General features: G+C 39.1%; 2 protein-coding genes across 2 annotated transcripts; both read right to left on the bottom strand.

Annotated features, from left to right (window-relative positions):
- Nucleotides 1-487: 487 nt before the first annotated feature.
- On the bottom strand, nt 488-12162 carry adam11 (ADAM metallopeptidase domain 11). Its single transcript, XM_010797130.1, has 20 exons — nt 12084-12162; nt 10964-11038; nt 10744-10815; nt 9173-9339; nt 8796-8880; nt 7300-7390; nt 6777-6828; nt 6341-6440; nt 6022-6093; nt 5832-5924; nt 5629-5709; nt 5466-5516; nt 4883-4946; nt 4610-4715; nt 4310-4429; nt 3615-3783; nt 3407-3518; nt 2655-2745; nt 1630-1647; nt 488-586 (listed from the first exon to the last, which is right to left on the bottom strand). Exons 2-20 carry the CDS (start codon nt 10985-10987, stop codon nt 577-579), a joined length of 1578 nt encoding a protein of 525 aa, XP_010795432.1. The 5' UTR covers nt 10988-11038; nt 12084-12162; the 3' UTR covers nt 488-576.
- A 534-nt stretch (nt 12163-12696) lies between these two features.
- Nucleotides 12697-15133, bottom strand: LOC104967623 (ATP-citrate synthase-like). The gene is made up of 4 exons (XM_010797133.1): nt 14582-15133; nt 13491-13570; nt 13049-13179; nt 12697-12831 (listed from the first exon to the last, which is right to left on the bottom strand). Exons 1-4 carry the CDS (start codon nt 14659-14661, stop codon nt 12697-12699), a joined length of 426 nt encoding a protein of 141 aa, XP_010795435.1. The 5' UTR covers nt 14662-15133.
- Nucleotides 15134-15525: the final 392 nt, after the last annotated feature.

Raw genomic sequence — 15525 nt, 5'->3', positions numbered from 1 at the left:
CTGTTGGATAATGAAAGGCAGCACAAAGAGCAAGTATGACTAAGGAATGGCCTAGCATACAAAAATAACCCTCATCTGGTCTGATAAAATGTCTTCTTTTTTTTTTATCTTAGCTTCAATGTTCTATGTTTCCTCATGAGGTTAAATATGTATTAAAAGGGAAAGCTTCCCAAAAAAAGTCCCGACTAGGAATTGCTTTAAGTAAATGTGGCAGAAAATCAGCTGTAACCAGAGGAAGGAGGAGTTTAAGATGTTGAGAATACACACTTCAGTTAAGGGTCGAGTGTGTCCTGGGTAGAAATGCAAAAAACTAATTAAATGGCTGGAGATACGGACCATGTTTGGGACTAGATATTTACTGACAGTCTTCCAGATCCGGTGGGAACGTGTCCTCAGGGCTCGGTTAGAAATATTAATAATGAGACTTTTCAGGAAGCCAACAGAGACAGGGGTAATGAAATCAGAAAAGGAAACAGGAGAGGTCTGAAGGATCGTAAGTGGAAGACATCTTTGTTTTGTCTCCTCGTGCCGGACTGGACACAGTGTAAGGAAGAGAGGACAGCAGAGAGACACGGCTCATGCATTTCTGGAAAGAGAAGAGGAAGAAGAGAAAGAAGAAAAGAGGAGGAAAAGAGGGGAAGAGAAGGAAGAACAGTGAGGAATCTGATAGCACACACAGGGCAGCTTAGATTCATTTAAACATAGCAGAAATCTCATTAGAGCTACAACCAATGATTATTTTCATTATAAATGAGTGTCCGGCTTATTCTTTTCATTGAGTTGTTTTGTATACAAAATATCAGAAACTATTTTAAAATACCCCTCAGGATTTGTTAAGCCCAAGGTGACATCTTGTTGTATCCAAAAACAAGTCAAATGTATGTAATATTTAGCAAAGAAAAGACATTAAATCAGTTAATCAGACTAATATAATTGTTGACACATTTTTCTGTTGATAGAAGAATCGAGAAAATAAACTAAACCATGTAATAGATAATCATTAAAAATAACCAAAACCAAAAACTTAAAAGAGGCATTCACCTTTTATTATTGAAATATATGAAATCAACATTACAAAGTCACCACTGCAGCTATCTTCTAAAAAAAGGCAGCCAAATTAGTAAGGGGACACTCACTGTAGCAAACCGGTATTACAGATTATAAGTAATAGATGATTTTTGGATTATGATTAAATTGCATAAATTGTTGTGTATTTTGAAATCTATGGGAGAATAATGCAAACCAAAGGCTACATAAATGTATGTTGCGTTGGTTCATGCTGCATACCTCCCTATACACATAATTATAAGATTGAAAGTTGAAGATAAAAATAAAGCCATTGAAGCAGGTGTGTGTGTGCGTGTGCGTGTGCGTGTGTGTGTGTGTGTGTGTGTGTGTGTACATGTGTGTGTGTGTATTGAAAGTTGAAGATAAAAATAAAGCCATTGAAGCAGGTGTGTGTGTGCGTGTGCGTGTGCGTGTGTGTGTGTGTGTGTGTGTGTATACATCTTTGAAGGTGCTCAGCAGATCAAAAAGGAGAGGATTCTTATAAAAACAGACAGCATTATGTCGACATAATGAACAGTGAGTAAATGTTTTCAGAATCAGGACGGTTAAGCGGCATCGTACCTTCCTCTTCGGTTGTTTCTGGATCCGCAGAGTGGCAGGAACAAGATGGGAGGAGCAGACAAAGAAAACACAAGTGAAGTAGATAAAGACAGATATTCAACTGTACTGTAATGTGTGCGAGCAGCAGAGAAAAATATGTAAAAAAAACATGCAATGAACCCAAGGCTTTAAATGCAAAGCATCAAAAGAGACATATTTGTTATCCGGAAAGTCTACAAGCAAATTGCAACTGTACAATCTATCTTGCGATGCTTCAATGTTATTCATGAGATGAATGCAAATGATGACAGTCGCAGACAAGCATTTTAGTCTCTTTACATTCTGCAGGCATGCCACAGCAAAGCTATCATGAGGCAAGGCAGCATGTCGAGTGTGAATAAACAAAATCCAGAAAGAAGATCCAGAAAGAAGATCCAGTCGTGCGGAGAGGAACATGGAAAGAGCTTATAGAGCTATTTGTTTGGGTTTGTAAAAATCTGCATAGCTCATTCAACTGATTTCACATTGCACTCCTACAGCACAGTCAGAATCGCAAAGGAGAGATTTGAAAGTATAGAGGTGTTCTTCATTATTCCGCGCATTCTTCCTCCAAAACAGTCAAACCTGTCAGAATCTGGTGCCTACATTTCCCACAATTCAACTCTACCAACCACCCTTTGGTTAGAGATTCAAGTATACAAGAAGCATCTATGTAGCCTTAAGATGCTACCCTAAAACAGAGATGAGGATTAACCTCTTATACTTTTAGAAAATTTAACAAAAAAAAAATCACACATTAATCAAAGTGGTCAATCATGCCATGTCAGGATGAGAATGTCGTTAAAGAGTTTACTAGCCAGAGAGAAAAAGGCAGGTTTCGAAGTACGATAATTCAGAATTGGTCCACCAGCATTAACAATAATCCCACATGGTCTCTGGTTGTGAGGATGGATCAGACAACAAGCAGAGGAGCATTCAGCAGTGTGTGTTAGCTGACAGAGAAACACAGCAGGCACACACAGATAGAGGCATGCCAGAACTCTTACTTAAATCCCCAGCCAGTCCCCCCCAGGACTATCGCTGCCACCAGAATCGCACCTGCGACCGAACCTATTATGATATTGGTGCCACTGGGACCTGTGGGGGTGAAGGGGTCAACGTGTGAGGGGGAAAATAGGAAAACAAATAATAATGTGAGAGTGCTCAATACCAAAAAATAGACAGACATATCCTTTAGTCTTCTATTTCTAATTATCAGTGCTGTAATTATTTATTTATTTATTATTATTAACAAAAACTACTTGTAGTATTCTGTATGAATTAGTGAATGGGTGCCTAGTGGACTTTGGGTACATGCAAAAGTGAGACAAGATATTGAAGTATGGACACCAATAAACAACAAAACATATTTATCTTTTATTACAGACTTTTATTTTTTATTTTAAAGCAATATATAAATAAATCTATGACTAACGTTTCGGTAAAATTCAATTTGATTGTTCTTAGATTATTTGTTGATAATGACATGTAACAAATGTGTTTACTTTATTTATTATTATATATTTTAATAGTCTAAGTTACAAAAAATAAAATGACTTTTAGTTGTTTCGGGACGCAGGTCGCAGTTTTTAAGACCATCCTTTGATGACAACTTTTGCTTTATTTTCTGGATTAATGAGGAGAGAAATTACTTTAGTTTTGTTAATAAGTTTCTTTTTTTCCACTGGGGTGAGGAGCCACAGTATCTGCACTGGTAAAAGCACATTACAGGTAAACTGCTCGGTGTAGTTACATGTACCTTTGTACACGGGGCCCTCAGGCGGGGTGGGGATGGGAATCGGGTCGAACACGCTGCAGTCCTTCCCGGTGTGGTCGGCATCACAGATACACCTCACCTCGTTGCTGCAAGTCTGCAAACAGGGAGGGGAAGTGCAGGCATTTAAAAGCTTATCTTGTTTACTAAACACAAGAAGTAGTTCCCACCAGCAGAACTCAGTCAGACTCACCCCGTGGTGGGAGCAGATGTGTGACACAGAGGAGCCGGGGCAGGTGCTGAGGTTGAAGGTGGTGACGGGGAGGCAGCGGCGCTCCAAACACATCATGTTGGGCCCGCATGGCGTCCCGTCCTCCACGTAACCCATATCCAGGCCGTCATCCAGCACCGCATGGCCGCCCCTGAAAGTCAGAGGGTCACAATCATCAGTCTTTGGTTTTTGACTAAAATAGCTATTTATATCAAAGGTGTTGGGTTCAGTTCCAGGATGAATCATTCTTCCGACATCAGTGCTTTCTTTATGTGTTCTTTTTTGTTCCAAACCTTGATTTGGATGATTTGTTTTACACATTTTTAAGTGTCTGTCACTCTCTTTGTTACTACCAGAAAGAAAAGTGCAAGGTCCACAACAAAATAATCATCATCTTCCCTGGACATAGTGAATCCAGATTAAGATAAGGTCAATTAAAATAAGACGGAACTTTGATAATCCAAAATAAGAGTAACAAATATAAAAGAAATAATACACCAGTGGATAATAGAATCACAATAAAAGTAACATTTAATAAAAGACTTAGGTGAACTGAATGTCATGTTGCTAAAATTGAAGACATTTGAAGAAAACATTTAAATGAAGCGGCCGACCGACTGTATTTGTTAATCCTCCAACTGTTCACCAACCGAGCTGCCAGAGAGAAGCTGCCTCACCTGCAGTCCATGTATCTGTTCTGGTGGTGGATGGTCAGACTGGTGAGCCTCCCCTGCAGCTCACCAAACCTCGGCCTGTCCGTCAGGTTGGTGCACAGCAGCAGACCACACAGGACGTCTCTGATGGAGGCAAAGAAGAAGGTCAATGATTTAAAACTGACTAAAGGCTCCACATTTAAAGACTCAAGCAATTCTATAAAACCAAAAAACAGGCATCCTCAATCCAACCATGTTGTTTCTTGCACTTCTGTGTGTTTGCCAGAATAAAGTGTATTTTCTGAAGCCATGCTGTTCACTCACTGCTTGTTGCACTGAACCCATCCCTGACCGCTGGGGTCCGGCCCACAGTTTCCTTTCTCTGTGCCCTCAGAGTTCAGCTTCTCATAGCAGAACCTGTCCGCTGAGTCTGAGCAGAGAGAACAGAAGAGTCTTTCACTTTTATCAGAACATCCCATAGCCTTGCTGTAATTGTTACTCAGAACAAGTAATAGATTCAAACATGTGAGCCTGCTTAAACTATCAGAGGGCCATGCAACCTGGAGAATGTAAGCTTAATATCCAATGAAAACCTACTGTAGCCCCACAGATTCCTGCACTGTCCATCTCTGGTCTTACAGCGACCTCCATAACAACGGCCCTGGAGAAGACAGACAAAAAGAGAAACATTTTTTGAATAACCTTTGTGCCTTGTTGTAAAAGTTGCTTTTATTTCCTTAAAAAGGAAAAAACATACATTAATCTATTAATATAATTTAACCAAAGATCAATCTTAGTCATAACCATCCAATATTTACAGATTTTAGAGGGTTACACAGTGTCACTTTGGTTTATTTATTTTACAAAAACCTTATCATATCAAAGATCAGTAACAACAGTTATTATGATTTATTGCATCAGACACTTTGTAGAGCAGACATGGCAGGCTCTAGATTGTTAAAAACATCATGATTTACTATAATTCTATAATGTTTGACGGATCAAAATATATGTTTTAATGGTTTTTCTACACAGTATATTATTGAACTGAAAAAACTCCCATGCCTAAAGGTATGCCATACAGTGAAGTCAAATGTTAAAAGCACCTAAATGTGCTTAGTGAGGACGAAGTTTAAATTAAAAAAGCAACCAAAAACATAAAACAATAGCTTGATTTCACCTGTCCAGCATCACACGTGTAGCCATCTAGTTTGTGGACGTTATGAGGACACTGCAAGAGATGACATTACATTCTATAAGCATCTTATTTATTATTATTTTCAAACATACAAGTTTCAAAAGATTATTAAAGCATCTTTATAAATGTATAATGAGACATTTACCTGGCTGGTGTCTCCCATGCAAGTCTCAGGGATGTCACAGTTGTTTACAGCGTCACGGCACGTCACCCCTCTCAGCTCGTACTGTCCCAAACAACCATAGAAGAAGACGAATGGAAAAGACAAATGAAATATAAATAATTAGTCAGAGCCTTAAGAAACAGCAACAAACTATGAAGATGATGTGATGTATTAAGGCAGCTCACCCTGCAGTCCCTGCAACAGAGCCCATTACTGCACATGGCATTGTGGGTAAGCGTGCACTTCTTACAGCAGTTGGCGCCACTCCGTGCACACTCCTATGGTTCAGAGAGGGTTAATAGTACATCTTTAGATCGATTGTGTCTTTGTGCGTAACACAAGCAGTGAGATATGAGTAAAGTGAAATGTGCTCACCACTAGTGATCCACAGTCACACTCCTCTCCCATCTCCACATATCCATTCCCACACTCTGGTGGGTCAAACAACTACAGGGGGGGACATATATGTAAAGTCAATTCCACCGATACATATCTTTCAAACAGACAACACAAATACATTTCAAACTATTTCATCTTAATTTATTCACAGACAAAATGTGTTGTTGTGTGTACTGATGTACTGACAAGGTTTTAGTGATGTGGTCTTTAGACTTGCTTTGATTGTTTATCATGTGATATAAACAAAGTGAATGTGATTAAACCCCCCAGGCAGTGATGGCTGATCACCTCTCACCTTGTTGGGCTTGTTGAAGAGACAGCTGCCTCCTCCCAGCTGGAGGAAACGCAGGTACTCGTCGATACTGCAGCGAGAGAACTTCCTGGGCAGGTAGTAGCTTTTTGATACAATTCAAACAAAGACAAATAAATCAATATTGTTAGATTTGTTTGCAACAGAATTTGCAACACTGCCTGAACCCTTCAGAAAATCTGAATGGACCTATCAACTAAAATGCTTTTGATATTTCACCCAGATAAAGATTCATTTAGCACATTAGATATTCCTCAAATAAATAAATCACCCCCCACCCTAACGATGCTAGCTGCTTTACAGAGACATAATTAACAACAAATACAAGTAAATTAGTGTGGAAAATATCTGTTTTTGTTTTCACAGACTCCTGTTTCACCTGAGAAAGATTTCTTAATGTAGGAAAATAAAAGGTGAATACCCTGTGTCCTCCATAATGCAGCCAAGCCACGGGTCGGGACACCGGCAGTCTCCTGGACACACACAACAAATATCATCAAGCAACTCTGAGATCTCCCCACGAGAGGGAGCTGTTATTACAGCAGAGGTGGAGTGTTATTTAAAACTATCAGCACACACAGCTAACAATAATACTTTTAATATAATACATTATAATTACAGAGCTTTTAAGAGGAACTCAAAAACACTTTACGTGTGCAGTTTAAAATACATAAAAAGAACAACACATTTAAAGATTAAAAAACATTAGAAGCCATTATGAAGGTTTTGATTTGAACAAGGAAACTACTTGAGTTTGGTAAAAAAAACAAAGGGTATTTGTAAGAGACAGATTTAAGATAAAACAGCTTTACTTAAATAAAATTGCAGGAAACCATAATAAATAGGAAAAACAAGAGTATGTTAGGTGTCGCTGATCCATGTCAAAAGAGATTGTCCTCCTATGAAGATCTCAACCAGTGTCTGCATGCACGTGTATGTCTAACCTGCAGCGAGTCGCTCTTTGTTTCTCAGCATGCCGATGTTCTGGCCCAGACTCTGACTCAGTGTGATGGCCATGGGGCCAACGCCGCCATACTGAAGGCACACACATACACACAGTTAAAGATAATAACTCTACCTGAGTCAGACACTCATGTGAACTATTTGTTACTTTAAACACGTGACCCTATAAGACCACACATATATTACATTGGACACATGAGGGACAGTAAATAGAGTAAACTAAATATAAACATCTTAAAAGAACAGCTGAAAAATGATATCCATTATTTTGTATGACAAAAGAAAACCTGGTGCTAATTGGCAACAGGTGAGGGTTATAAATGTACTATCTGCAAATGAACACAGATAACCGGCATTAACACACTATGATGGAGCAAATAATAAGCATTCATATATTTGCCATAACTATTTTAGTTTGGTGTGTAAAGGAAATTAAAATGTTGACTGAATCTCTGTGAAACGCCTATGGAGCCAATAAAGGAATATTTATGAATATGTCATATTTCAGTTGATTCTAAGGGCTTGTGGCTTTTCCATTAGATGATTCATCAGATGTTATTTATAGGGGAAGCCTTACATATCCTGATGTGTTGCCCAATACTCATTTCTTCACTCTGCAAAAATAATATATAAATTATACTTTTTTTGGATAAGGGCTATAAAATGTCATTGTAATAAATATCACAGAACGTTCATCAATATTCAATTTGAATTGTATATTTCTTCAATGTCTTTTTTGCAGGATATAATCTTTGCAACACCTTTAAGATAAAGAGCACCCAGTATTAACTCAGTTAACCTTCCTGTGCAGCAATCATGCTACCTGCTTCTAAAACTACTCAATCACAACTGTAAATAATATTAAAGATATTAAAGTGCAGTGTCATGAGTTATACCCGAGTGACTGCTGCTTAACCCTCCTGTTGTGTTCCGGTCAAATCTGAGCGAGGTACTACTTTCATCGCTCATAACTTTTTGTGATTTACATTTGGTTGCATTGAGGCTTTATGATATCCTCCACAGTAGACATTTGAACTTGTAAAATTGCTGATCACCACATTCATTTAATTTTGGGTGGTTTAGTCAACTTTTTGATCAGAATTTGGTCTCTGTTTTTGAATGCTTTTTTTCCCTTTACAATAAATGTTTATTACATCACAAAAATACATGTTCATTGTGTATTCTTTGTATATTTACTGCAGTTGTTCGTGTATAGCAGTAGTCTGATACATTGTTTACAGTTTGAAAGGGTGTTAAATTAAATGTGGTGTTGATTCATGTTTTTTTTGTTAATGTAAGAGTATTTAAAACAGGACAGGTCAAATTTGAACGGGAACACCAAAGTAATGGGGGGGAAACGATTCAAACGAACACAACAGGAGGGTTGATAAACCATTTTTATTAGGTTCATTGGACAACTGCCATGATTTGTATCTTAAATCAATAATATAAACAGTGTTAGGGACACAAATCTCACCTCATTGATGCCTCCACCTCGAGTTAAAGAGCAGATTCCCCCGATGTAGGCCGCCTCACTGCGGGTGCTCATGAACGTCCTGCCACTGTAGGGAAGACGAGATATTCATAAGAAACATTCATACAAAAAATAATAATACCAATAATAATAATAAGTGACAAACTCCTTCAGACAGAAATCTCACACTACTAATACGCATTTCATATGAATAGGCACGAAGAATACAGAGAAGAAAAAGAAGAATACAGGGAAGAGGGGGAAGAATAAAGAAAAAGACTAAATTAAGAAAATTAAGCAGCAGGAAATAATGAGAGAAAGTAGAAGATGAAGTAGGACGACAACAACACCAGTATCTCAAATAAGGAGAGTGAACCCACGAGAAGAGGTGCACGGCGTCGCAGCGCTCCTTGATGCTCTCCTTCCTGTACTTCATGAAGTCTCGCAGGGTGAGCAGGGCATCGTCGCCCACGGAGATCCTGTTTTCAGAAGACCAGGTTTCCATGCCCACCAGAATGATGCGAGTGTTGAGCTGGTCCTTGTAGATCTGGAAACATGTACAAATTAACAACAACAAAAAACCATCAGAAAAAAGCCTTTCTCTTGATGTTTGCCATCGTACCTCCAAAGAACTAAAGCTTAAACGGATTAGAACAGAAACGAATGACAAAACAAAATAAATCATTTTATTAAATAAATAAGAAACAAACCATTTGTGAAATATGGAGCAGAGCAAAAGAGTTTCATGGGAACTTGGTGCAGATGTTATAAGAGCATTTCAAATGACCTAAAAACAGCAGTAAAATGACTAAAAGGGTTTAGCCAACTGTCTTTATTTTAAATGTTGGTTTTATTGTGATAAAGAATAAATATAACTGTTGAGATTATATAAGGTGTTAGATTCAAGCCCCACGCTAAGAACAAACTGCACTGCTCTTAACAACCTGTTAGATGGATAAAAAGAAATCAGGTCTTCGGGGTTAAGTGAGAGTTACATGTTGTAGATCACGGAGAGAGTTGTTTGAGTGGGAGAAAGCAGCCAGCAGTCGGTTGTCATGGAAACCAGCATCACTAGGTCTGAAGAGTTTCCCGTGCGAGCGTTACAGTAGACGACACAGAGGGAGTTTTTTTATTTTTTGCACTTCACCTGCTTTTTATGGAAAGTAATCATGTCCGATCAGCCCTATCTTATAAAAGGTAATTAAACACGTCGCTAACAGCTCAGGGTTTTTAGGTAAAGCCTCAACATGTCGCTGTATTACAGCAAATATTTTCCATTTCTTAAAAGGAGGAGACTGAGACACTGGAACTATATATATCTATCCTGGTTAAACCTTTATTTATTTCTATATTTATTTTCTAGCGGTAAGAACATGGGGGGAAATGTGTTACGTATATCAAGATAAAGCTTTTTATGGGTATATTTTACGGCAAAAAGGGTAGATAACCCAACAAGAAGACTTAACACTGAACATACTTAACTATTTTGGAACTAAAAGGGTGTAGTTGCTTTTGGTTTGGGTCCTTTTTAAGAACATCTAACCACAAGAAAGATGGGCAATGTCATTCTTTATGTATGTTTCTAATTCATGTTTGGTCTTTAGTTATGTTATGTATGAGGTGATTTGTCAGTAGCTCATGTTAATGCAACATTACGGGGCTTGAAATGACTCTTATAAAAAGACCCTGTGAAAGGTTATGAAGACCTCAAGAGATGATGGCAAATATATGGCATTAAAGTAGCTGTTAAAAGTTGAAATAAGGGATGGCAGTTCTCTCACTGAGGAAGGTTTCATCAGCAGGAGGAAACACTCAGACATTTGGCAACTTTCCTGATTAATCTCTGGAGACTTCCTAGAATAGACTGCCTATGAAGGGATAACATGGTTTAAAGACAAAAGGATGATTTGAAGAGAAAGCTCATAGTCAAATTAACAATATTTCCACTCACTGCGTCGGCCATGTTCACCACCGCTTTGGCAAAGTTCTTCGTCTGAGTGGTTGACCGTCGAAGCTGCACAAACTTACAAGGAGAGGAGAAACACTTTAATACTGATTACAAAGTCGAATGAGCTGATTAAAATCCTTTTTTAATAAGAGTCACGCTCACTTCCTATAATTGCTTTCATTCAGCAGCTACAGAGATAAGGTAATATAGGCTTCACACGTACCAGCTCATGGTCGTTCACCACCATCAGCTCGATGTACTTGGTCTCAGTCTGGACGGTGCGCGGGCCTCTTCTCGCCTGGAGGGGGCGAGAGAAATCCACACAGTCAGACTTCTGAGTCCGCTGTCATAATCACCTTCACACAGGACAAACAGACACACAAAAAGACAATGCCAACACACACACACAAACCCAGCAGGTTTTACTGAATTACTCACACACACAAAGAGACACACACAAGCGCTGATGCTGGTGAAACTCTAGTCTTTGTCCTTGAGAGGGAAACACAACTTGGAAAGCAACAATCATTCTTTCATTAGAGAGAACATTGCTCTGGATTTTCATTTCCAAATACTTCAGGAGTCTAACAAGTAATAAAACACAACTTTGAAAGCAAAAAAGACTAGAGAAGTGGCAGTGAAAAATATAAAGAAAATATCCTTTAGGTCATATTTATTTTGTGATAAGTGACACAATTTGATTCAAAGGTGCTTACTGGTACACAGTTCAAAATCCAGGTGTTTCTACTGATCCCAGCAAATGTAATATGTCAGTGAGAAGTGAACAGACATACAGAAATACAGAAATGTCTTAATGGAAACCACTAATGTTGATGTTTAGGGTCAAAAGGTGAAAATGAAAGTTAGAAAGATCATGCCTGGGAAAACCCACACCTTTAAAACCTTACACACCGACTTAGTACTGCAAGTACTCGGTTTGAAGTTTGTAGTACAAGCCAAATCCAAAATTAACAAAGGAGCATCCCCTGAGATTTCAGAAAGCTCCTTCAGGCGTACAACACTACTACTTTATTTTTTTCAACATATTAGCATGAAAGCTGAGAGAGGCTATCAGCATGCGTGTGGACATTTGGCTTCATCCACACAGACTGACAGCTTCATCTGTGAAATATTAATTGTGTTTGCATATCTCAACCCTGATGTTTCCCTCATGGTGACACTTGAAATGCATGCCACATGTTTCTGGCGTTGGGCTGTCTGTGTGCGTTCAAGTGTGTGTGTGTGTGTGTGTGTGTGTGTGTGTGTGTGTGTGTGTGTGTGTGTGTGTGTGTGTGTGTGTGTGTGTGTGTCAGGAGAAAGAGACTCATAGTATGAAAACTGACTTGTCTTTTTGAGCGTCGCAGGCCGCCTGTAAAGACAGGCTTCTCCTCTTCAGACACATCGTCTCCATCCTTCAGTTCCTCGTTTCGGCCTTTGTGGCCGTCTGTCTGCCCCCCGGGCTTAGTGCTGTTCACAGAGCATCCTGGGAAACACACACACACACACACACACACACACACNTATTCAAGTGTTACCATTTAGTGCAATAGTAGCTACAGAACATGTGCTGTAGTTGAAAAGTTTGTGTGTCTGAAACGCTATGTGATACAGTACAGTTTACACAGCACATGTTCTGTAGCTACTATTGCACTAAATGGTAACACTTGAATACGTTATGCAAATATGCAACTTGTTTGTTGAAATGTTAATAAATGGGAGCTTCCTCAAACAGCCATCTCTTTCCCGACAATCCCCTCTGTGCACGAACCCTTACATATGGTAATTAAACATTAAAAGACGTGCGGCTTATAGTCCAGTGCGGCTTATATATGTACACATCATTCAATTTAGCTGCTGCGGTTTATATTCAGGTGCGCCTTATAGTCCGAAAATTACGGTATTTATTAATCCAGCAAAGCAGATTCGTTAGCTAAAGAAGCTTGATATGAACCCTTATTAAAGATTGGTGTACCTGTAGACTACTGAAGCCCCTCCCCCGGCCACCATGGTCCAGATCCTGCCCTGAGGGTTCAGCAGCGTCAGCTTCAGACTGGCTCCACTCTTTGCATCCAGGTCAGCTATGTATGCCTCCTGCACACGACAAATCATACAGTGGTAATAAGGCCAAGCAGGAGGGCATAACAATGTTGCACTTCAGTTTCATGGGTTAGGGTCCAAACCAGGAGGTTTTGGACTTTTTAATATATTTGCGGCGGTCCAAAACTACACATTGTGTGATGCATTTCAACCCAATAGATCTTAACACACATGTGCATAAAAACCTTCTTCACTGTACTTCAGATCTCACCTCTGGATATGCTTCCCTGCCAAAGGGAGGTGGGAACTCCACATCCCCCCATTTAGTCTTGCAGATGTAATCTGCTGTGGCATCAATCTTGGCTGCCATGTCCAGGACGTACACTCCATCTTTGGTGACGACTGGTTAAGAGAATAAAAGTTGTGCTATTTATTATTGTGATGTTTTCATGTTTTTTCTCAGATGAAGATGTTATAGAAGAATATGCCACAGTGGTACATTTGATAATTTATCATTAATATGCACCATTAGTAAATTGTTCCCATAAATTAATAATGAATCCCCTCAAAGTACTTAATTCATTCTGTTGAATTTATAATGGTCAATTTGAGCCATTGGAATAATAAAATACTTGACATATTCCCAAAGTGAAGAATGACACTTCATCTCACTTCTTAGTGTCCTAACGTCTTTGAAGTTTAACAGTTTGTACCTATAGGGTTGATCTCAAGGTAGGTGAAGTAGAGGTCCTCGTACAAGTTGAAGAGGCCAACTATGAAGCTGGCTAAGACTCTTTAAGAAAAACAAAAAAATTCCATTAAAATTAGGAAACGTTAAGAACATTCATATATTACATAACATATTATGCTAAGTGCTGCCACTTATAACATACAGTGCAGCAGTAATTTAATTCAGAGTGGATCACACTTTGACTAGTTTCTTCACACACTCTGCCTTTGGAAGCAAACAAATGTTTTGCTGCATCAAAGAGGGATCAGCATGTCCTCTGCACCCCAGGGATGATATTTGGAAAAGGGAAAAACAAATCTAAAAACACACATCTCAAGGTTACACAAGCTACAACGAAGAGAGACTATCTTTGATGCATTGGAAGAAAAATGTAGCAACAGTTACAAAAGGAATCATCCAAAACCAGGTTAGGATATAAGCCTATTTTAAGCAAACGTTTTAAATGTTGCAAAACAGAAATGCAAATGATGCACGTTCATCCGCCAGCAGTGAGGCAATAAACTACCCTGCGAAAAGTTTAGTTTCGTTATCATTTTGTGGTTCATGCTACACTTTCTGCATGGCTGTTATCTGGCAGTAAACGGAACTGAAGAAGGTTTGAGGTTAGAGGTTGCAAGTCAGAGAAAAATGGTGAACTCTTCCGAATGTTTATAACTGGGCTAGTTTTTAAATGGGAAAGCTTAAATTGTTTATTCATGGCAGTTCATTTTGCCTTGTTTTAGGCTGTCTGGAGAAATATAAATCCAAGAAGGTGCAAAAACACGGGCAATTCAGACGTTTTCATTTTGTATTTTCATTTTCTGCTTTAATGCAGCACTTCTAAAAACACTCAAATTAAGTTAAAGGAAACACAGCTTGTGATAGGTGGGACAATAACTATATATCATGATTTCAAATATGGATGCTTATCATAGTGTTGTATTTGTAGCAATGGCCTAACACATGAGGGGGTACAACCTCTTATCCAAGTATCTCTGAAGTGAAATTGGGTTGAGTTGACTGCTGTAGATCTTATAGTGTGGATGAAAAATAAATGAAAGCATGTGTCCTTACTGTTTCTTGTCTTCAGGAACGTGTGTGAGGAGCCGCTCAGTGACCTGGTCCTCACTCAGCTTTTCGTTCACTGCCACCATCAGCCTCTCAGCCTTGGCGTCCACATCGCCCACCTCCACTCCTCCCTCGTGGTGGAAAAGCACTTGGTCGCCCTCACGTGTGGCATAAATACACACATAAAACTCCTCCTCCTGGGTAGATCAGTACAGCGAGTTCAAGCATATATACACAGAGATATCTTTGGCAAACTGCAGAGCGACTGTTTACAAAAGGCTGACGAGCTTGTTTGACAAATATCCAATTTAGCTCCCCATTTTAACAGAGCTGACCTTGAGGCATGTTTTCTCACAGTCATGGGTGACACATATACTGCAACACTATTTAATCTGAGTTTGTTCTCTTCACAAAACTGTGAGGGCATCAACCACCTAATCACATGACCTGAATACAAAAACATATTTGTGTCTTTGCCCTGGAGATTTGACGTACTTGCTAAGCGGGTTAACAGGGTATATGCAGGAATCCTGAAGTCAAATGTAAGACCTTTTTTAAGACCCTTTCCATACATGTTAAGACCTCATCGCCACTTTGAGTTTTAACCGGCTACATTGGCGACACACTTTACTATATATACAGTATTGATTGTCCTTCCTCCCTATCTTCCAGCCATTTGGACTCAAACTTGCATTTCCCCATAACCATGTTGTTTCCCCATAACCAGTGTAAACAGATCTTTGCGCGCTATCAAGCAGTGAACGTGCAATGTCCTGTTCAGATGATGTCAAATCCAACGGGATGCCATAAATAAACTACACAGAATCACACTACACACCTACGCAATGATTACATTCAGGCAGACTGTAGAATACAACCTCTTTGGACAATTTACATACTTATTGAAAACAAGCTACAAAATGTAATACCTTGGAAAATGCCGTTTAATA

This window comes from Notothenia coriiceps, unplaced genomic scaffold, assembly GCF_000735185.1.
Source record: "Notothenia coriiceps isolate Sejong01 unplaced genomic scaffold, NC01 NC01_scaffold00037483, whole genome shotgun sequence".
Taxonomy (NCBI): domain Eukaryota; kingdom Metazoa; phylum Chordata; class Actinopteri; order Perciformes; family Nototheniidae; genus Notothenia; species Notothenia coriiceps.
The sequence above is the reverse complement of the archived record's forward strand: the minus strand, read 5'-3'. Positions and strand labels throughout refer to the sequence as shown.